The sequence below is a fragment of the Erpetoichthys calabaricus genome, chromosome 9 (assembly GCF_900747795.2).
Source record: "Erpetoichthys calabaricus chromosome 9, fErpCal1.3, whole genome shotgun sequence".
Lineage (NCBI taxonomy): Eukaryota > Metazoa > Chordata > Cladistia > Polypteriformes > Polypteridae > Erpetoichthys > Erpetoichthys calabaricus.
Genome location: NC_041402.2, coordinates 49,749,237 through 49,774,045, shown reverse-complemented (window position 1 = coordinate 49,774,045; position 24,809 = coordinate 49,749,237). Strand labels below are relative to the sequence as shown.

Sequence of the window (24,809 nt, the reverse complement as noted above, 5' to 3'; positions counted from 1 at the left end):
TGTCTACTTTCAACCATGCACTGGAAAAGTGACTTCAGAAAATGGGTGAATGGATAGATGAATATTTCAGTTACAGTAGAAAATTACAACAAGTGAAATATGGTATGCAGACAGATCAATTACTAAATAAACCTGATGGCAGATCACTACTCTTTATTTCTTGTTCCATCTCATCCTTACCCTAAAAATGCTTAAATGGATGGAAAGCTGGTGACTTAAAGAGGCCACTGCAATGACAATTCTATCTGTTGGCATTACAGGTTTTGTCATTCTGCTTCTGTCCTCTGTACCACTTCAGCCCTTGCCCAATTGACTTCCTCTAGCCAGGAAACATGGTAACACAGTAAGTGGGTGAAGCAGTGTCAGTACAGTATAGTCTTAATTTCTGCTTAACAGCTTCACAAGTCACTAGCATTACCAAGGCTGGCATGTAGAGTCTTGTGCTGGTGCCCACACACAGGGTGGTTAGCTAAGTGCTGACATTCTTCATATGCAGAGAATTAATTATCCACAGGAGTTTATTTTTGTCATGCTGAAGGTTTTGTTCCCCTTCTATTGCTACTAAGATTTTGGCATGTTCTGTTAATCTGTACTTAAGGCTGATTTGAGTCCTTACAATTTATGATTAGTGGGCTGTTCAGCATAGTAGTTTAAAGAGTGTTAGATAAAATACAAAACTGACCATATAACAATTTCCGTCAATCTTTAATAAAAGCATGATTCAAAAATAAAATGTTAGCTCATAGCTGCTCCTAATAAAGAACTGTTAAATCAGTATGTCAAAGACAGTATTTTCACAATTGGACTTTAAAAATGTATTGTAGTTTAATTATCATGAAGCCCTATTATTTACTTACTGTTACTCAAGTAAAATAAAGTATTACTTAAAAGATACGTAATTTACTCTTAAATTAAAAGTTAATTTTATAGTGCATTTTCTTGTCAACTTAGCATTACTCCTTTTTAATTCAGAAAGAACGAAGTTAAAAAGTTCATTGTTGACAGAATGTGTTTATTTGTTAAGCAAATTTTTTTACGTATATTAAAACATAATTGCCCATAGCCAGATTTAAATATAGCAGGAAGCAGTGATATTCAGTGGTCAAACACATTTTTAAATGTCCTACGTGAGTTACCACATTGGAAGACTAACTGTAGATGGGAGTGACTCTTTCTTTGCTAGAATATAGCAGAGTTGCTACTAATTGCCTTAATTTTTGAACAAATTACTATAACACTGAATACTCTGTTTTCATTATTTTGCACAGTTCAATGCAAACAACCTGTCCTGTAAAGCTCACTTTTATGTTGAATTTGGCATTTGCAAGGTAAATGAGCCAAAGAGAAACAAAACAGAAGCAATACTGTACATTAAGAAAGTTTTCAATCCCCTTCACTTTTTTCACATTTGGTTATATTGCACCCTTGAGCTAAAAGCGAATTAATTAATTATTTTCTTGTAATAAGCAACACTCAATACTTCAGAATGACAAAGCAAAAACAGGACTTAGGCTGTCCAGGCAAACTAAGCTGTTAGCAGAAAAGGGCCTTGGTAGTGAGGTGACCAAGAATCCATTGGTTACTGTGGCTTAGCTCCAGAGAAACTGTGTGGAGATGGGAGAAACCTCTAGAAGGATCACCATATCACTGCGACACTCCACCGATCCGGGCTTTATGGCACAGTGACCTGATGGAAGCCTATCCTCAGAAAAAGATACATGAAATCCCACTTGAAGTTTGCAAAAAGAAACCTGATGGACTCTTAGACTATGAGAAGTAGGATTGTCTGGTCTGACGAAACCAAGACTGTTTGGCCTCAAGTCTAAACGTCATTTCTGGATGAAATCAGGCACTGTACATTGCCTGCTAAATACAGTCACAGTGGTAGCATCATGCTATGGAGATGTTTTTCAGTGACAGGAACTGGGAGACTAGGCAGGGTTGAGGGAGAGCTGAACAGAACAAACACAGAGATATCCCTAATGAAAACCTGCTCTAAGCACCCAGGACCTCAGACTGGGCTGAAGGCTCACCTTTCAACAGGACAATGACGCTAAGCACAAAGCAAAGACAGCACAGGAGTGTCAGGGAATTCCCTTTATTAGTCCAGCCGGAGCCCAGACTCCAACCAGACAAACATCCCTGGAGAGAACTACGAATAGCTGTCAACTGACGGCCTCCATCCAACCTAACAAAGCTTGACAGAATCTGCAGAGAATGATGGCAGAAAATCCCCAAATCTGGGTGGTGAAGCTTTTCATGTCATACCCAAAAAGACTTCAGGTTGGAATCGTTGCTAAAGGGGACTTCAATGAAGTAATGCCTAAGGGGTCTGAATACTTATGTCAATCTCATACTTCTGTTTTTTATTTTTAATTAATTTGCAAAAAATTTCTAATATCCTGTTTTCACTTTGCTATTCTGGAGTATTGAGTGCGGCTTTAATGAGAGAAAAAAAATAATGCAAATTATTTTAGCAGTAGGCTGCAACATAAAAAAAATGTGAAAAAATTAAAGGATCTGAATATGTTCTGAATGTAATGTAATACACCACTATTTATGAAGTATGTGTTATATATGAAGTTTTTTATATATAGAGGTTGGTCAGCTGAAGACAAAATAAAGACTTTTTGGATAAATTGTATACAGTGGTCTGTTCTTTTATTCTAATACACTACACAAAAATCTTCCTCATCTCACCAGAATAGTGCCATCACAGAGCCCATCAGTGAAAATGTTACATTTAAAAAGAAATAGCTTTGACTGAATTTGCCCATGATGCAACTTCACAAAATGCAGTGCACTTGTTATTTTAAAGAACATAGTAAAAAGTGTAATATTGGATGATTATGAGAATTAAATGTATATATTCTACAATTGATCAAGTCCGATATATCATCTTAGCTGGCTTGTTACAAGAATGCCTTTCAAGCTCAAGTTCCTGAATCTCTGAATAGTTTAATAAGGAGTCTCCATGAGGTCTCGTATAGTTTTACATGACTTGCTTTTAGACTTTTAAAGGAAGCACATGTAATATATTCACAAACAGCAATGACTGAAATAATGATGTAATATCCATAACCAAATATGGCAGTAAGAAGTTAGAAGATGTAAAGATAGTCTATATATGCAAATACCCAAATAAAGACTTAGGGGGCTCTATTCACAAGCAAATGTCAAACTTACAAATGGCCATATTGTAAAACAGAGTCAATATGATTAAATAGTCCACATGAGCAGTCGTGTCCTAAATGTTTAAATAAAGAATAAACATTTGCACAAAATAAAACAAAGTGTCAGAATGAAACAATTTGGCAAAAGGAATCATAAGACTGTGAGATTAAAAAAATGAAAAGGAAAAATCATATTTAATGATACACACTAAGTTCTCAATTATTCTACAGCCTATGAAGTACTGAACACGTGCCAGATATAATTGTCCCACCACACAGTTACTGAGGAATGACAATTTGTGAATAGATCTGCACATGTGCTAATTATTAATATTTTCTTAAAAGTAGTTAATGTATAATTATAAGCAATCTTTTTTCATTTACTATATACTAAATTTCATAAAACTAACATGGATCACTTGATCTTATAATTCTGAAGAAAACAGAATTTGACATTTTCTAGAATGGTTGCACTGTCTGGAAGCGAGTGATGGAAGTGATTTTTTGACTTAGAATAGAAACTATTGCAGCGTTAATGTATTTAAAAAATGCAATTTAGCTGACTAACCATGAGTCCAGGAACTTTGTATTTCAATGTGTGCCAGAGTTGTGTCCAGTTTTGTGTTTTGCCCGTCCTCGGAGGGACTAAAAAAAATGACAAACAAAACAAAATGGGGGGCGGCACGGTGGCGCAGTGGGTAGCGCTTCCTGGGTCCTCCCTGCGTGGAGTTTGCATGTTCTCCCCGTGTCTGCGTGGGTTTCCTCCGGGTGCTCCGGTTTCCTCCCACAGTCCAAAGACATGCAGGTTAGGTGGATTGGCGATTCTAAATTGGCCCTAGTGTGTGCTTGGTGTGTGAGTGTGTTTGTGTGTGTCCTGTGGTGGGTTGGCACCCTGCCCGGGATTGGTTCCTGCCTTGTGCCCTGTGTTGGCTGGGATTGGCTCCAGCAGACCCCCGTGACCCTGTGTTCGGATTCAGCGGGTTGGAAAATGGATGGATGGATGGATGAATTATGAAAATAACTTACAAGAATAATTTCCAAACGTGTGAGAAAAATCAATTTCTTTTGTGTTCTCTGTATACTATTTGTGGGGAGAGATATGCTGCTTAATGTGTTATAAAAGGAACATTTTCTCTTTTTCATAGTATAGTGAATGCATATACTAACAACAACAACAACAACATTTATTTATATAGCACATTTTCATACAAAAAGTAGCTCAAAGTGCTTTACATAATGGAGAGAAGAAAAATAAAGACAAAATAAGAAATTAAAATAAGACAACATTAATTAACATAGAAAGGAGTAAGGTCCGATGGCCAGGGTGGACAGAAAAAACAAAAAAAAAACTCCAGAAGGCTGGAGAAAAAAATAACATCTGTAGGGGTTCCAGGCCACGAGACCGCCCAGTCCCCTTTGGGCATTCTACCTAACATAAATGAAATAGTCCTCTTTGTAGTTCGGGTTTTTCACGGAGTCACTTGATGCTGATGGTCATACAGATTTCTGGCTTTTAATCCATCCATCATTGTTGGAACATCATGGTGCTTTGGGTAGATGGTGGTGGCACACGCCACCACCAACAGGACACCGGAAAAGGAAACAGAAGAGAGAGTAGGGGTTAGTACAAATTTTGAATGAATAGTTATTATAATGAATTAGATATACAGAGTATCAGGATTAAATTACAGTGAAGTTATGAGAAGGCCATGTTAAAATAATGTGTTTTCAGTAGTTTTTTAAAGTGCTCCACTGTATTAGCCTGGCGAATTCCTACTGGCAGGCTATTCCAGATTTTAGGTGCATAACAGCAGAAGGCCGCCTCACCACTTCTTTTAAGTTTTGCTCTTGGAATTCTAAGGAGACACTCAGTTGAGGATCTGAGGTTACGATTTGGAATATAAGGTGTCAGACATTCCAATATATAAGCCGGGGCGAGATTATTTAAAGCTTTATAAACCATAAGCAGAATTTTAAAGTCAATTCTGAATGACACAGGTAACCAGTGTAGTGACATCAAAACTGGAGAAATGTGTTCGGATTTTCTTTTCCTGGTAAGGATTCTAGCAGCTGCATTCTGCACTAGTTGCAAACGATTGATGTCTTTTTTGGGTAGTCCTGAGAGGAGTGCGTTACAGTAATCTAGCCGACTGAAAACAAACTCATGAACTAATTTCTCTGCATCTTTTGATGATATAAGAGGTCTAACTTTTGCTATGTTTCTTAGGTGAAAAAATGCTGTCCTAGTGATCTGATTAATATGCGATTTAAAATATACTAAGACCCCTGGACTATATTAATAAGATTTTGGACTGAGATTTTTCTCTTAAAATGTCTGTAGTGTTGCATAGTGTATTAGGTTAGGTGTAATTTACCTAACTGGAGATGTATCTACAGTGCCTTCAGAAAATATGTGCATTGGATGAACAAAGCACTAACAAGCCAGAATGTTAAATATCAAATTTCATTATCACCAAGGACTGTCTTCTAATCAAGAAACTGGTTAGAATGAAAACCTGTAGCCGCTGTGCCCTCCAGAAGTGTGGGTGAATAGCCATGGCCTAGTCTCAGACTATGAGAAATAAGATTCTTTGGTCTGATGAAACCAAGGTTGAATTGTTTGGCTTCAGTTCTAACTTTAACCTCTGGAGGAAACCAGGCACCACTCATCACCTGCACAATACCATTCCAGTGGTGAAGCAAGGTGGTGGCAGCATTACACTGTGGGGACAGGGAGGCTAGTCAGTGTTAAGGAAAAGTTGAATGGAGCAAAGTACTGAGACATCCTTAATGAAAACCTGCTGCAGAGCACACTGGAACTGAGACCTGACCAAAGGTTCACTTTTCAACAGGACTGTAACCCTAAGCACAAAGCAAAGTCAACACAGGAGTAGCATAGGGACAACTCTGGCAATGTCCTTGAGTGGCCCTGCCAGAGCTTGAACTTGAAGTCAATTGAACATCTCTGGAGAGACATCAAAACAGCCGTCCACTGACAGCCTCCATTCAACCTGACAGAGTCTGAAAGAATCTCAGAGAAAAATAGCTGAAAATCCCAAATTCCAGGTTTTCCTGAAGCTTGTCACGTCATACTCAAGAAGACCCCAGAACATAAATGCTGCCAAAGGGGTTTCAACTATGCACTGGGTATAAAGTCTGATTACTTGTTCCTATGTTCATATTTCATATTTTAATTTTTGATAAATTTGCAGAAATGTATGAAATCTTGTTTTTGATTTGTAATTCTGGGGTATACAGTGCACCTTCATGAAGGAAAAAATTAATGTAAATGACGGTGGTGCAGTGGGTAGTGCTGCTGCATGGCAGTTAGGAGACCCGGGTTCGCTTCCCGGGTCCTCCCTGTGTGGAGTTTGCATGTTCTCCCCATGTCTGCATGGGTTTCCTCCCACAGTCCAAAGACATGCAGGTTACGTGTATTGGTGATTCTAAATTGTCCCTAGTGTGTGCTTGATGTGTGGGTGTGTGTGCCCTGTGGTGGGCTGGCGTCCTGCCTAGGGTTTGTTCCTGCCTTGCGCCCTGTGTTGGCTGGGATTGGCTCCAGCAGACCCCTGTGACCCTGTGGTTAGGATATGGCGGGTTGGATAATGGATGGACTTTAGGGTAAGACTGTAGCCTAAGAAAATTGTAGACAGGGAAGGGATCACAATACTTATATAGCAGCGGGTAAATTTTAAGACTATTCATAATCTGGGAATATATGGGCTAGAATTTACAATCTGGTAAGAAAAACCGTAACAAAAAAAAAAACAAGCATACCAAAACGTTTAGACGTTTAGGACACCACAGATGGCCACTTAATGTAACAATGTTTAGTATATTTATTACACACGACGAAGTAAAACTTGGGGAATTAATAATTAACTTTTCATTAGCTGTAACTAATACGCAGGACCGGCTCTAGGCTAAATCTGAGTAGGCACCAGCATAGGGGCGACAAGGCTCATTCAAGTGCCACCAACCCCAGCTCTCCTATCGGATGTTAATACAGAGCGTCGTTTATAAACGACCACCAATATGCATAAAAGACCGCCCACCGGTCTTTGATTTCATATACGGTACTGTACAATCACCGAGCGTGACCATACCCCACGCTGTTGGATGCCGAATACAAATGTAAACGCCGAGCTAATAAATCTGGTTTAATTATTAGAATAAAGATGCGCGTGTTCTGTGAAACTAAGAAGCAAAAGAATGCAACTATATCATCACATTAAAATAATATAATTACATTCAACCCAACCAAATAAATAGCCTACAAAAAGTTATTTTTATTGTAAAAATGAAGTCGTTTTAGGCAGGGCCGGATTAAGAGCTTTGGAGGCCCTTTTGGTCTGCATCATCTGAAGTTTAGATTCTGAACAGTTCAAACCAGACTAAATAATTATTTTACTCTCGATTATAATAAGAATCTTATAATATTTATGTGAATTTTATGTGTTGGGCCCCTAAAGTTTTGTTGTGTAAGAAATTTACAGTTTAAAAACGTAAAGATAATATTTTTAAAGACCAGTTTTTCAATGCTACACTTTTTCATTAAATATTGGGTCCACCATTTGGGGGCCCCCGAAATTGCGGGGCCCGTAGCATATGCTACATGTGCATATTGGTTAATCCGGCACTGGTTTTAGGTTTTAAATACTTACTAGAAATATATTCTTCCATCACGCAGCAAAGTTTAATATACTTAGCCTTTTTTCTAAAATCGCTCGCCAGCGGATGATAGTTGGACGGTTATTAAACTTAATATTCTATATCGGTTCAATTTAAAGTAAACACAGCCTGAGAGTATTCAGTAAGAAAGTGTTTTTAAAGTTCCGTCTCTTCCACCACCACCACCGACGCCGACTCGCCAGTACAGCCTGCATTTGAGTGCTGCGCGCTAAACTTGCGGCCAACAACTCTTGCTTTCTGCCCGGCACCTACCCACACATGCACACTCGCGCGCGCGCGCACAAACACACGCACACACACACACACACACATGCACGCACGCCCCCAGCCTCAGGCTGCGAGCTATCCAGCGCTCGCTAATTTTTTGTAGTGAGCAGATGCTCAACTTTTTCCTCTGTTTCCGCAGTGTCATGATTTCCGTTTCCCTCCTAAATTTAGTTTCCAGGCAAATTGTGATTGTTGCTGCTGTCATTCCCGACTTTGGGTTCTCTTTCTGGGGGTTCCGTCCATCTGGGCAACCGTTATGGGGGATATTGAACGTCCCGAGTCTGGAGGAGAGCCACAAACTGGAATTAGAGCTCTGCTGCCGGACAGAGAGTTCGTCACCTCTCGGAAAGGACTGCTGCTTATCTCTGAAGTGGTAATTATGAGAGTCGTTTCCCTTTTTAATACTATGGCGTTCAACTTTTGAATTTCCATTGTTGTTTCCTTCTAACGGTTTGCTAAAATGACTTGTAAAAGAAATGTATTGTTAAGCTTTCTGCATTTGGGATTTCACTTACTATCATATATAACGGAATATTGACACACAGTAACTAGAATTAGAAACTCTTAAATGAGATGTTTGGTCATGGTTTTGTATTTTTGTCAGGGTTTTCGTAAATAAATAACAGCTTTGCATTTCTGAATGAATGTGGCTTTCTATTATCTTGCCTTGCTTGCACTTCATAAACAATCAGATAAGTAAAACAATATTTATGTGGCTTAGTGTGAATGGTAGCCACCTTGTCAGCTGCCCCCTCAAAGAATATGAAATGCAGTAATATTTTCATGCATCTTTCAAATAAAATAAGACCACATAGTGCTTTTTATAACATGAAATATTAAAACCCAAAGTATCTATCGAGATGGAACATTTACATCTGAAGTCATTTCCTGATGTGCTTATTGTTCTAAGATACTGCAAGCGGTGTGGTCTTCCAGAGCACAGATATGGTGTTAAAAGCGAAAGATTAAAAGTTCACACCTCAGTGTATGATCGTAAGCATTTCAAACCACTTGCATGTGCATCTGCTAAAAGAAAATTTATATACAGAGACATATACAGTAATTCGGGGTGAATTTTATATAAAGTAATTCAGCCCCGCCCCTAAGTAACATAATCTTAAGGGTGGGACCCCATGGACCTTACTTCACTTCAATCAACATGAAACTATTTGGCAGAATATTTCAAGGGGCAGCCCCCCTCCCAGACCTTACTGCGGCCATCATTAGACCGAGCCATACAAAGCTTTAATGGGGACACCTCCCCATGAACAGGTTATTGCTTGTCCATCCTGTTGTTTCCTGGCCCACCCATTTTGCAATTTTTGGGTTCACCACTGATTTAAGTTATTTCTCCCTTTATTTTCTCAGCCCGCTGTTCCCTATTCTAGCATCATCACTCAGAAGGTAGTGCCAGTTATGGACAAGATACAAGCACCCATCAATAAGGGTAATATGTAGCCGCATTATGGTCAAGTGTGAACAACCCACACACAACACAAGTTTAATATGTAGTAAGCAGTATTGTCAAATGTGCAGGGTTTAGTGAAATTCTTACTTACATGACCGATCAACACATTGGCAATCTCAAAAATACTAAACTATATAACTTTCTTTTAAATAATAGGAAACACAAATCAGCTTACCTGATGTACTCTTCTCTCTTTTTTAATGCTCCTATAACATGAACCCTTGTGTAAGAAGTCCTGAGAATTAGCGGGATTAACATGTATTCCAGCTTTCTGTAGGGAGGAAAGCAGAGCTGCAAATCAGTGTGGATTCTGGAAAAGAGGACAGTGTCATTGAGATAGGAAGGCAAAAAGCACATGACTGGGGATGGCTGGAGGACAGTCTTGCAGAAATGGAGAAAACATGCAAACTCCCTGCATATATTATATTATACTATATTATATTATAATCCTGGGTTCAAATTTCACACCTGGTTTCTGTGTGGAATTTGTGTGTTCTCCCCATGTATGTGTACATTTTCCTCCCACATTCCTTTGTACTGGCGACTCTAAATTGACCCCATGTGAGTGCAGGTTTGGATGTGTGTGAGTGGACCCTTTGAAGGACTCTTGCCTTGTACAAAATAATACCAATGCCAGAAAAGGTTCTGCCCACTCCAATCCTCTCAGCTGGATTAAGTTGGTCGTAGAATGCCATGTTGTATGTTGCTCTTATTTTGTAACACATGCTAGTCCTCTGGGATACAGCACAGTCCTCAAAGCACTAGTTATCCTTCCATTATGTGCGCATTAATTGATTGCAGTAGCTGTTGTCCCACATGCCTTCTTTCTTTGTTGGTGTTTAAACGACACAGGTTGCAACTCCCTGCAGCAAGGGTGGGCATTTGTGGGGGTCAGATGTTAGTCACTGAAAAGGAGAAGAACTTTTGCATGTAAGCCGGCTTTAAAAGTGTTAAAGTCTGTTCTTGTTTAAGTTATTTTCTCCGATTTAATTCCTCAATGTTAACTTAGCTCTTCTGTTCCTCTCCCCGTTTCAGTAATTAGTGCTGCTGCCTGACAGTTCCAGAGTCACTTGTTCACAACCTGTACTTTGCTATGCTTTTATTGATTTTGCATGTTCTCCTTTTATCTGTGTTGGGATTACTTGGGTGGTCTGGTTTCTTCATGCATACCAAAGATATTGGGCAGCTCTAAACTGGTCCATTATGAGTGAGTGTGAGTAAATGAATGGGTGTGCTCTTCAACTGAACAAGTATCCAGTCCAAGGTGTGTTTCTGCTTTGCAGCGGATAGTGTAGGTTTACACCCTGCATGTCTGAACTGAAATGTGGGATTAAAAAATAATATATATATTATTTAATATGCTAAGTTGTCTGTTTTTAAATGGATGAGCATGCAGGCATGTATCATATCTTGTACTATACAGACGAGAGCACCGTGGGTGGTGTTCACATCAAAAGATGCAATATACAACTAAGACTGATGATGCTACACTGACTGTCTGTTTATCTGACATACACTATGTACAGATTTTTTTTTATATCACTGTGGTTTTTAAACTTCATATAGCTTTACCAGAATAAAGGATGACCACTACCTAGCAACAGATAACAGTTCTCAGTATTTAACGTAAACTGGTGCCTGGCTACAGACATTGAGCAAGTCAGTTGACCTGCCTGTGCTCCAATTGGAAAACCAAAAGAAATGTAACCAATTGTATCATAAATGTTGTAAGTCACCTTGGATAAATGCATTGGCTAAATAATAAAAATGTAATAAATTGGTCAAATAAGTCTAGTTACAAAAAAAAAAAAAAAAAAAGAGTAGAAGGAATTCCTAAAGAAAGCCACCAAGGAAGAGCGAGAGACAGAGAGCAGCTGAGGTCGCTGACAGTGTGGACCTCCGGGGAGTGACAGGCTCTGTATGTGTGGGCTAAGTATCCCAGAAGGAAACTGTACAGGAAGAAAAGCAGAACCAAGAGAGAGTGGGAACATGTAATATGACCACAGTAAGCTAGGATTCACTTGGTGCCCCAGTTGCCAGGTTTAGGGGTGTAAGTGCATATTTAAATTCTCAAAATGTACGAGGAGTTTGAATGTTCACTTTCATACCTGGCTCCATTGATTTCCTTCTTCATCCAACTGACTAGGATTACCAAGCCAAATTGGCTCTGCACGAGAATAGATGTGTGAATAAGTGTACCCTGCATTGGACTGGTGCTCTGTTTAGTGGTGGTTTCTCTGAAAATAAGATTGAAACTAGGGAGGAAACATCTATCAAAATGAGCAACCAGCAGAAGAGCTGCACTGGAGAGCTGGCCTTGTATGGTGCAGTGACAAAAAAGCCTCTAAAAGAACTTCTGCTTTTGTGTTTTTTTTTTTTTTCTGCAAATGTAAGATCTCTCAAACATTAGAAGCAATTCTGGAGTTTGGATGGAGGCTACACCTGAATGGTGTGTAAAGCCTGGTCATGGCAAAGGTCCTAATTCAGTCTAGAGTCAGGAGTTGAGCAGGGTGAAGACTCGGCTTGCAGGAGGAAGGCTGAGATTAAACAGAAAGAGAGAGATAATGAGACACAGGAAGTGAGAGAGGAGTGCTTTTGAAACCGGAGCGATGGGAAAATGTCATTAATAGATAGGGATCACTCATCAGGAATTACGCTGCCCAAGGAGGCTGCAAGTTGGTACTCTATTAATGTTTTACTTTGTATACTCTTTGTTTTCACGTCTTCCTTCTGCTGCTTCGTTAATTAAAGCCCAATTGTTATTAATCTTTTTCGTTATTATTTTAGTGTGGATGCTACACCCTGAAAGTGTCAAAATGTAAGATAAAGCAAACAGCATCCTAAGAAAATATGCAAACATTTGAAATACTGTATTTAAAACTTCTATTAACCAGAGATTAAACAAAAAAGACCTTTTTGTATATACTCCTAAATAATTTACACCAAGTATGAAACACTTGGGAAGTAAAATTTACATATATAAAAGTGGCTGGTTTTCAAGCCTTCATGGCAGATTAAGAAATTGAGTTACTTTATTTTGTAAACTAACCTTAGTACTCTAGTCCATATTTTTAATAATGTTAAATGTTCTTATTTAGGTAGTATAGCATTGCGATATTTATCCCTTTTAAATGTAACTTTAGGTTTATGAACGTTTGAAGTTGGGATACACAAACACAAAAACAATAGCCAAGAATCAAGAAATAACATGTATTAACATATCATTACAGACTATTTATTTATATTTTGTATAGAGAACCCAGTGTAAGATATTTGCTTCATCAGTGTCACTTTCCCTGTGGCCCTCGTCTCCATATATGCATTGTACTTTTATTGAACTTCTCTTTCTAGTATCCATTTTGAATAATTTAGTTTGAATCCATGATTGCAAGTCTGTAATATGTCCTTTTACAAAGAATGAATTTGGATATGTAATATGTCCTTAGATTACTTCTTAAGTTAAACCAAACAATGCAAAAAAAGGCACATCCATTTGCATTGCCCCTTCTCTTGAGAACATTCATCTGGATCTGGAATACGAAACCTTAGGCACTGCTTATTATCATACCAACAGCTTCTTTTCCTAGACATTTGTTGTCAGCAGCTATTTGAAGAGGATGAAAATGAACTGCCTCATTGTTCCTAGGATATGGGTTCAATATTTGGACATTTTTTCCACATACTGGCTTCCTCTCACAATCTTTTAAAAATGGTGTATTATGTCAGTTGTCAGCTTTATACTGGCCTGGTATGAGTAAGTGTGGGTGTGTGCATGCAATATGCGGACATCATTTCCAGTGTTGGCTCCTTTCTTCTGCTTTATAGAATAGGAATCTTATCAACCTGCTTGGACAGACTTTAGTTCCCATGAGACTAAGCAAAAAGCGAGTTTGCAAATTGATGGACTACTATTAACTTTTTCGAAACGTATGTTATAAAACCACAGTTTAGCTTTTCTTTTTACTGTTAACATTGCAGTGAAATCTTTTCTCTAATTTATTTCATATAATATAACCTTTACCTGTGTTTTCAAAAGTTACCTAAAGCATGATTTACATTATACTGTTCATTTTGAAAAAAGAATGGTAATCTATTAGTTATATATTAAGAAATATTCAAACTAAAGTAAACTTAAAAATATACTGTATCATAAATACATTGCAGAGCAGTAGAACAGAGAATTTTTTTTATTTTTAGAGAGTAGATCAGGGGTTTTCAATCTTGGTCCTGGTTTTTGTTCCAACCAGATTCCTAATCAGTGACACCAACTGATAACACTGATCTCATTTAATTAGCCAGTATTTTTTTTTCCACTTCTCTTATTCTACATTCAGAAAAGCATAGCAGCATGATTTTTACATTTATAAGACATTTAGAAATATTTCTATTTTTACTATAGATTTAAATGCTTAACTCTCTTTTATTGATTTCATTATATTTTGCCCTTTTTCTATGCAGTTTGCTCCCTTCATTGTATCTTAATAATGACAATTAACAACTAGCAGAGCAGACAGCCAGGCAAACAACACTACGACTACTTTAGTGTCAGACCCACTAATTAGTAAATAATGGATTAATTCAACAATTAGAACTCCTAGAAAAGTAGAAAGAAAATCAAGATGAAAATATTGATAAAAAGAAAAAAAAATACAATATTCCCATATAACTGCTTAGCACATGTTTAGATATATATTTTTTCTTTACAAAACTTAGTTTTCTAATTTCTATATTGTTCCCAAAACACAGAATCTGGGAAGTAACAGTTCACTTAATTATCCCAGGAGTCCGATTAAAAAGAGAAGCTGGTTGGAACAAAAATCTACAACCACAGTGGGTCCCCAGGACCGAGACTGAAAACCTCTGCAGTAGATATTAATATATAAACTGCTTTTCAAGTCTATGTAATGAAGAAAATGAGGTATGGGTGGACACTTAATACCATACAGACAATGGAATAACCTGTACATCATGCATTAATAAACAACAATAAAACAAACGTCTCCAAACAATTATTAATACAATGTTTATTATTCTTTACTTACAGTATTTTAGTATTTAATTGAATGCTCTTGTCAGGTAGAGTCCTGAAGCAGAGCAGATGACATTTACAAAGCTGATCATTTTGGAGAGTCCAAAGCATCCAACTCTCTGTTAATACAGGTCACCACATGATTCATGAGGATCAAGGAGAATTTATGCATCAGTTTACAGCTGGGATGCACATGGAAGAGCAGAACATATTCACTCATTGTACTCAGCAAGAAGGGAGACAGCAGTGTCTTCCGAGGTTTATCACAGCAAAAATGTATTTGATCCACTATGTTTCCATCAATGCTTGAGCACAACTCTCTGTAATGTGATAGTTTTACCCTCCTAAATTGCAGAGTGAACTCCTGATATCCATAACGAAGGCTAGCGATGCTCCAATGACAAGCCAATGAGTGCATTGCATGAAAGTTGAACGTGAAGATGGATGCCCATGGAAGTTGTGTACTTGGTAATTTAAAAACATGTTTTTTTATTATTGGTTGATGGCATGGGAAGAGTCAGGCATGCAATATACAGTAAGATAATACAGCAACTTAACTGTATACCAATGAACTGTTTGTCACAGTTAAGTTTCATCAAAGAATTCTTGTTTTATCTCCAGTACTTCTTAATCCATGCATCTACTTGAAAGCCACAAGGAGAAAACATCCTTTGTTAGTGGCATTAGGCATATGGTAGGAACCAAACCTGGATGGGGCACCAGGCAATTGTTTGGCAGTCATTTCCAATTACCCATTAACACCATGGCAATTTAGTTGCCATTTAACTTAACACACATTTCTGTAATGCTAGAGAACATTGAAATACTCTGAGGAAAACCAAAGTTTAAATAAGTTGAACATGCAAACTCCAGTCGACCAATGACAATTACTAATGAGTGTGCCACGTTGCAACCCTCTACAATAATATTCAGTGTTTTTCCCCAAAGTAATTTATTAATAACTGACCAACATTACATTTAAGTAATTTAATTATTTAATTAAAAATAAGTGGCTATCAACTTAACAGCTCAAGAGGAGGTACACATGGAGTGTAACAGAACTCTTCTTTCCCTCTTTTCATGCTCACTGCAGGCAAGCTGAGCTAGACAGCTTTTCTTAGCAGTTACTTTATAATATGCTTCAAGGATCAATTGTGCGGAAGTTTTGTAATGATAGACTCAGTAGTCTTAAGGCTGGCCAGCCCAACAATCAATTTAATTAAAGTTGCATAAAGACATAATGAATCCAAGGAAATTAAATGTTATAATGCTTCCAGACAGTCAAAAAATATTGTTGTGCTAGTAACTGGAAAATAGAACCCACAAAACGAACAGACTAGAAGAGGAGACGCAAATCATAAACCAAAGTAAAGATTGTAACCACATAAAGCTAAATACTTTAATCTAAACTAAAAGTGTGCAATCAAACTTCATAGTCAAATAAACAAACAGAGTCAAAAATTCTTTAACCAGAAAAGTATTTTGGAAAAAGGTTTTGCCAATAATTGTTATGAGTCATCTGCAATCTCAGATAGAGCAGAATGTATGAGATGATCTTTTATCCCACTGCGCAAATAACGACACATGCTGTCACCCCCAAAACCTCTCCAAAGACTACTGTGAATCATGACTTAAAAATAACAATCACAGAATGGCAGCACCCATTAATAAATCAAAATGGTGAAAAATATTTTTAACCAGTTTAAATAATTTTCAAATTAAAAAATGTGGATACATCATGCTCCAAAGTGCAAAATAGGTGTAAAATATTAGAGCTAAAGATGACAAAAAGCCTACAAAAATATATCCAAATCTTAATCTATTGACTTTAACGAATTTCTTACTTAGAATACATTTTTTTATTACTAAAGCAATATATTTTTAAGACTTAGTGTTAGTTATTTTGTTACAATTCAGAACCCTTAATTGCCTATTTTAGTTTTAAACTGCTATACAGTATTAAGGTTTTAATTGTTTTCATTTCCTTGACCAGCTATCAGTTAATAATGGGGAGCAGATGAGAAAGGATCCACCAGATCTCCATCTAACAAACTTCCATTTAAACTTGTGTATATGCATCTTGAAGTATCTGTATTAATACAATGGTTTAAAAAAGGGAAAAACCAAGAGATACAAATCTGTTCAGGACCACAAAACATATGAATAATTTTCCCAGGAAACGAAAAATCTACAATGTGATAAAGATTTGTCTTAGAAGAATGAAAATGCTAATAAACCATAAAATTACATCCTGCAGCCACCAAGGACTATAACTGATGATCCCTGGTCTAAATCATTAGTTTGTCAAATTGACAACTTTGAGAAAGCATCATATTGTTTTAGAACCAGTTTTAATTTCCATATAAACCATCATCATACACATATGAGTCATATTCTTTTTCATTCAAGGGCAGAAGTGATGTGAAATTGAACAGTGAATTGGTTTAGCAGTGGATATTTTGCAAACAATCCATCAGATTTTGTCGGTTAAATGACACCTAGTCTGCAGACAAAACTTTACAGTTTACTAATCAGTCCAGATCCTACTCCTCACTAATAGTCACATATTAGTGATTATCAGAATGAGATTTTGAGCACAAATGGCCAAAATGAGATTTCCCCCCCCAAAAAAAAAGCTGGCCAAACACTCCAAGATAATATGAGGGTCTTAACTATACAGGAAGACCCTGGAGCAGAATTGCTGCTTCCCCAGATCAAAAAGAGCTAGGTGAGGTGACCTGAAAGTGTACCGAGGATACTTTCTGGGTGCCTACCAGTCAGGGCTTTCAAAGAGAAGACCCAGAACATGCTGGAGGAAGTTAAGAGTTAGCAAGGAGTTAAGAGTTTGTGTTATTTAATTAAACAATATATCAGTGCCACCATTGGCAAAGGTAAATATTATACTTTCATTATAACCCTACTTGACTTGCTCTGTAGATGAGAGCTCCAGCCTTTATATTTAGATCAAGATAACTGAATGACATTTGTCTAATGAAACAGAATAATTCAATTCATAGGAAAACTCTAGGATTCAAGAAATATCTACTGTAAACACTCAAGACACATAAGAAAAAACAGCATATAGCACAGAATTGACTATACTAGAGTCACGTGAATAATCTCTTAGGTTAATTTCTACTTGGTTTCATATGTTTTTCTATAGACTGAAGTGAAATCTGGAGATCAGCTACTTTCCCTGGCTTTGTGGTTTTTGCTTGAGGCAAATGGCTGTAATTAACCCTACAGCTGTAACATATACTTTTGAGCCAGACAGGGGCTAAGCAAGCATTATTAGGAAGAATCTCTTGATTTCTGCTTAAGAAAATTAAATTTAAACAACTTGCAAAGTGGAACGTTTTCCCAACAGAGTTATTAATGATCCTTGTTACACAGTAACTGTTACACAGAAGAAAGCAACACAATTATTTAGCTGGCTGTTTTATAACGAATTCTGAGTTGTCTTAATACATTTAAAGCCCTTTATGACACCTTGCTTTTTAATACATCATTCTCTGGAAACTATTGCATTTAGTTTAGATAGATTATACTAAAGAACTTACGGATCCTGGTAGTGCATACGCTGGTATCTAAGCCCATGGTCTTGTTTCAACTGTGGCTGTTTATCCTTGGGATGATATAAATTCGTTGAATACCTGATTCCTGTGCTTGCTCAACCTTGGAAGTTTTGTGTGTTTACCTAGAGCTCATCTTTTGGTAGCCCCCAAGTATGCAATATAGCTGTCTTCCAAGTTACACATTTCACAGAGGCCCTGCTCCTTGGAGCAATGTTTGACTTTATACCCCTTTCAGGTTGCATTCATGATAGAGAATCAAAACATGAACATTCACTAGTATGCAAACACACAAGTTGAGTGAAGTTAGTTTTAAAAGGAAGGTTTTCCTCCAATTTAATCACAGACCACTTTTGGGGATAGTTAGGGCCCAACTTTATTATGCTCTGTGGCCACTAGGGGGTGCTCCACCTCCCCAAACCCCTGACACACACTGGCTTGAACACAAGTCTCAATAAACAAAGGATGTTTTAATATGGGAAACCCTTCATCCAGCAAGCGTTTCTCACGACACAACCACAAGTACAGTTAAGCACACACTAACTGTCTTGTTCTGTTTGTCTCTCTCTCTCTCTTCCCTGCTCCTCCAGCAAGATATGTCCTCCTTCTCCTCTCAACTCTGGCTCCAGGAGTTGAGTCAGGCGGTTTCTTTTATGTAACACCTGGAAGCACTTCTGGGTGCAGAGGGAGTCTGCACACTGTCTCACCCAGTGCTTCCCTTCTGAGAGCATCCTGGCAGAGTAAGGTTCCCGGCCATCCCTCAAACCTATTATGTTTGTCCCTCAGAGATGGAAATAGGTCAATTGCTGGATGGCCCAGGCCCTATTTTTAGTAGCTAGTAGTGCATATATTGTTTCTTCATCATGTTATTTCAGTTTCTATCAAAGCATGAGTAGGTGTCTTCAAATTGACCTTTGATGATGGGTTGGTGCCTTGTCCAGTGTTGTTTTTTGCATTGCTTCTGGCACATGCTCTCCTCAATTGGTTTAAGCTGGTTTGTGAATGCTATGTTAATACTCTAATTAGATGTACAGTAACTCCATGTGGTTGTGCACTAGGTTAGGATGTTGGCTGAGAGTTGGGGAAGGGCAGCAGCAGATTGTAGAAAGACCTTTGATCTGCCCCTCAATTTGTAAATAACTTTCCAGGTCATATATCCATTCTGGAATGAACATTTATTTTTTTGAACAGGATCAGGTCAAGGAAAATTACAGGTGTATGTCTTATACAGAAAGCTCTGCATGTGCATCACTTATCTCTTGCCTTACTGTTAAGTACAGAAGAATATTTCTGTCCATAAAAGCCTAAGCAAATAAGGCAATGACCACTTCTCCTTGCTGCACTCACAATAACTACAACTCTGTATGGCCTTTCCTTCCGCATCCACAGAGATGTGTGGTTTGAGTTAATTGGAAGCACTAAAGAGTGTGTGAGCCTCTTAGGATAGACTAGAAACATGAGCTACCAAGGCATGCTTCAACCGCTTTAACCCTGAAATGGCGTAATTGTTAACCTCTGAGTAACCACATGACATTGGTACGAAATCACAAGACTGTAGCCGAAACTTTATAAGCAAGAAACCACTCAAAAATAGACACATTTATTTAGTATTCACAATGTGACTAGAACTGTGTGATCCAATAAGCAATTGATTTGAACCAAAAAAAATTGTATATTAGTTTCAGCTTCTAATTTATTAGCGGTGCAGCAAATAATTACAATGATCTCCCAATGACTTATGATCCAAGTGCTTTTATATTATATAATCTAAAATGTTAGGTTACATTGTAAAAAGTGATGAATATAAGTCAAGGGACATTATACTCGGACTATATAATGCACTGCTGTGACACTATATGGAGATTGTGTGTAGTCCTGGTCAGAAACACATAGCAGCACTTGATGCTGTGCAGAGGAGAGCACCCAGGTGCATCCCAGGACTTCAGGACATGTCACACTGCAAGAGACTCAGTAAATTAAAAAAGTTTAGACTTAAGCAGAGGAGACTGCAAGAAGACGTAATCCATGTCTTCAAAATTCACAAAGGCATTGATAAAGTACATCCAGCTGAATTCTTTCAACTTAAGGGTGAATGACCTACTCAGAGCTTTAGTGAAAATTAAGGAGAAGTGCATTTAGGACTGAAGCCAGGAAGAATTTCTTTACGCAAAGAGTTGTGGGAATCTGAAATAAATTATTGAGTCATGTAGTTGAAGCAGAAATCTTGACAACCTTTAAGACAGGGGTCTCCAACTCCTATCCTGGAACGCCACTGTGGTTGCAGGCTTTCATTCTAACCCTTTTTTTAATTAATAACATGTTTCTGCTGCTAATCAAGTCTTTTACCTTAATTTTAATTGCCTTGCTATTTAAGACTCAGAGTCTTCAATTGTTTCTTTTTTCCATAATTAGCAGCCAAATAGTAAAAAATGTATAAAAACAACCAACACATGACCAGCAAACCTGTATCCGCCATACCATATCTGAAAATAAAGAAGGGAGAAGGTCTCATTAATGGTCTACTCAGGTCCACAAAACATTGACGGTGCTCTTAGGAAAAATAAATCAACAGTTTTGGAAATGTCTGTTGTTTAGAATGAGAACACCAACAAGCCATGGAGTTAAATAACGGGCTTAATTAACAAGAATTCCCTTCTATTTAAGAAACTGGTTGGAGTGAAATTGGATGTAGTTTGTGGTCCCAACTTAGCTGGTCATCTGTTGGCTCACTTCACATCTCATTTCTATTTGGGTTTTTTTATGGAAAAATTTAGCAATTCAAATGACTGAGTATAAAAAACAAGGCAATGAAGGGAAAAGAAGACAATTAGCAGCAAAAATGGTCACCAATTAAGAAAAAGGTTAGATTGAAAACCTGTAGCCACAGTCACACTCCAGGACTGGAGCTGGAGACCCCTGCTTTAAGAAGCATGTAGATGAGATACTGTACTGTACCTACAGTCATGTCACTAGCACTTCTCTTGAAAAGCACAAAAACAAACATTTAGTTCATTTGCTCTTTGTTTTTACCACTGTATGACATGGAGTCCATGGTGGCACAGGGATTACAGCTGCTGCCTTTTAGCCCCAGAAAACTGTTCGAATCATAGCCTGGTCACTGTCTATGTGAAGCATGCATGTTCTTCCCATGTCTGGGACAGTTTTCTTCCTACATTCCAAAGGGGTGCATAATAAGTTAACTGGCTGGACTTTATATGATCTTGTTTGGTTTATTGTATAGGTTTATTTGACATTCGATGGGAAGTGTGCCCTGCAGTGGACTGGCGCTATCTTCAGGGTTTGTTCCTATCTTGTGCCCAATTTTGCATACTGCAACATTCAGGTTCAGAAAATTGATGGAGAGTTGGTTTTATCTCCTTATTAACTTGTATACTTGTACGAATACACTAGAAAAATATTTTTTCTTATTACTAATATTCATACAGGTATATTTTATCAATTGCTTTCTCAGTTAATATGCTGGATTAACAAGTTATTAAAAAGATTCTTTTTTTTTAAAAAAAACAGCTTTTTTCTTACCTGTCTTATCCATTATGGAGATTTGTTATGTTTATTACTGTTTCTCACTCTAGAAAATACAATTAAACTTAATGTAGCTGTTTCCTAGTAGTAGTTAAAAAATGTTTCTATTCTCAATCACTACAGGACACCAGGTGCATCTCTATTTTTAAGAATGTTTTAAGCTATCACAAAACAGTTGTAAGGTGTCTCTTCATACTTATTTCTCATTTGTGTTAACATGTTAATTTATTTTAGCTGCAGTTACAAAGAAAATGGTCAAGAAATTAAGAGTTAAGAGATGGTGGTGCCACTTTATACTCAAAAATGTACTGCCATCATAGTATCAGACATATGCAGCTAGCTTCCAGTAATGCAAATCTGGCACTCAGAGAAACTTAAACATGTTTGAGTGTTGAGTGCCAGCTGAGTGAGAGAAAGGAGCAACGTGCCATCTTAGAGACTGCAACATCTGTAATTAGTACCTAAATTTCCAGATCAGCACATTTGAGTGCCTTTGCTGTCGTTTTTAAACAACTAAACAGCTTATGTCATAGAGGAGAAACATACAGTATAGCTATGACTCTCCAGTTTGTAGCAGTGGGGTACAGTTACAGAAAAAAATGACCTTTCAGTCACGGGTAAGTAAACCATATGCCAATTAGCCAGAGAAACATTCACTGCATTGCCAGATGTAATGAAGAAAAGAAACACTTCAAGATTCCAACAGAGGATCAATTGAAAGACATGACTGATGGTTAGAAAAAGTGGGGATGGCTTTAGACAAATGCCCTCTTCCCATCATTTATACACCTTCTACTGGACGAAGAAGGGTACAATCATTTTTCCAAGGTCTGTCATATCTCAGTTATTTAAAAATAGTGGAGCAATATGTTAAAAATAATTGTTGAGTTTTCACACTGATTTCCCTTTGGCTTTAGTTGGACAGTTTTTGGGGGTTACTCAAGAACAAGTTTTTCCACTTCAGCATTTTGTTTGACAGACTTTGGTACTATAGGATTCCAATGGTATTTAAGACTATTCTGACATTTTCTCTAAATTTTCTCAGTGTTTCTTTACACATGACTGAGGTAAAATTAATTCAAATTTTTTAAAATTATTTTTGTTACATTTAATCATATCATTGTAATGTTCTGCTCATTTTGCAATTTAAATGGGCACAATCTTATTAAAGGTAGAGAAGCTGACGCAAATTAAACACTCTTGTCATTCTGTAAAGAAAATGTTAAAGAGTTTCAGGATTGCCCTTTTCACAAAAGTTGGCCTGATGATTTTGACCGTTGCCTATTTGTGATTCTTGCTATAGCAATCTCAAGCATCTGCCACTATATTCTCTAGTTCAGGTTATAATTTATTAACATCTAAACAAATGTGATGGTCACAAGTATTCGGTAATCCAAACCCCTTAAATATCCACTAACAAGAATGCTTCCCTCAAGTGGAAATGAAAAAGCAGCCAAAAATAGTCTTCTTTGGTTTGGCCTTTTGTTTTTGCCAAAGCCTGAGTAGATCTCTGCAAGTACCTTTTCTTGGGTTTCTTGGGTTTATTGTTGCCTACTGCCTGAATTACTGATCGTCTCTCACTGACTATTTGTACTTCAGACACCCATTTAATTTATTCAAAATGACCTTTTAAATGGTTCTCATTTCATTTTACATTGTTGACAGATGCATATTGGTTAGTTCTGTTCATGGTGGTTTGATTCCAGGTAGCTGAGAGGAACAAAAGCTTACTGGCAAAGAGGCTGTGTAGTCAGTGATATTAGATGAATAGATAATGGGAGGCAAGAATTAGTATTATAACGAAAAACACAAACAAGCATAAATAGTTGGGGCACCCACGGCAAACCCCATATAATTGAAAGCAAATTCAAAGTATAAACATGTTAGGAAGGGAAAAAAAACATCTTCACAGATGCAAGTCTCAAGATTGACTGCTCCAAGATGACGTCACCTCCGGTTAAGTATGGGCCAGATAGGAAGGGGTAGGTCCAGGTGGGCGGACACCAGATGTGATGTCAGAGGTGGAAAGGCTGTCAATCATACAGTCTGTAGCGGGAGGAAGAGAAGCAGCATTAGTATACAGCGCCACCCTGCTGATCAGCGAGGTATTACCACAACCAGAGCCATTAAGTTGTTCCTAAGGCGCACACGTGAGACAGTATTTTGAAACAATATTAGACATCCCAAAAAAAATAGGAGCAAAACATGTACATGTTTTTAGACCAGATGAGTGAACAAGTCAAATTTCAGTTAACTTCATACTCCAGCTTTACTCACTGCTCAAGTGTCTTTTGTGTTTACTGTTTAACTGAACGGCCTTTAAGTTATTTGACATTACTTTAGAGCACAGGTGTCAAACTCCAGGCCTGGAGGGCTGCAGGTTTTCATTCTGACCCTTTTCCTAATCAATGACCAGTCACTGCTAATTAACTCCTTTTCCCTTCCTTTTAGTAGCCCTGATTTTAAGGATTCCGTCCTCTGAATTGATTTGTTTCTTCATTAAATGGCAGCCAAACATAAATGAGACGTGAAACGAGCCAACAGATGACCAGCTAAACTGGAACATCAAACTCCAACCAGTTTCTTAATGAGAAGCCAATTCTTGCTGTTAATTAAACCCGTTACTTAATTCCATGGCTTGCTGCTGCTCTCATTCTGCTACAGCAGACATTTCCCACAGTGTTGATTTTCTGTTTCTGATTATTGACCTGAGAAATCAACCTTACCGAGACCCTCACCTTTCTTTATATTCAGATAATGTGGTTAGCTGGTCACCTGTTTTCTCATTTTGTGTCTCATTATTGTTTGGCTGCTAATTAAGGAAATAGAAAGAACTAAGGGGTCTGAGTCGAGTTAATTAAATCTAAGGCAAAAGAAGTTAATTAGCAGGAAAAACAGGTCACTAATTAAGAAGGTGGTTAGAATGAAAAACCTCCAGGACTGGAGTTCGACACCCCTGCTTTAGAGGTTTTATCATCATTTATAATATTTTTTAGGAGGTGCTTATTCATACACTGCTGTTGCACCTCATCAAAACTTTAAGCTAAATATATAAAAGACTCCTC

At 37.6% G+C, this 24,809-nt stretch overlaps 1 protein-coding gene across 1 annotated transcript in view; it reads left to right on the top strand.

The window, feature by feature from the left end:
- Positions 1-8,203: 8,203 nt before the first annotated feature.
- The window catches only part of cmtm3 (CKLF-like MARVEL transmembrane domain containing 3), a 29,247-nt gene continuing 12,641 nt past the window's right edge, over positions 8,204-24,809 (top strand). Inside the window, exon 1 of the mRNA XM_028809629.2 lies at positions 8,204-8,505. Coding sequence (XP_028665462.1) covers positions 8,389-8,505 — 117 coding nt within the window. The 5' untranslated portion in view covers positions 8,204-8,388. The remainder of the gene's footprint in view (positions 8,506-24,809) is intronic.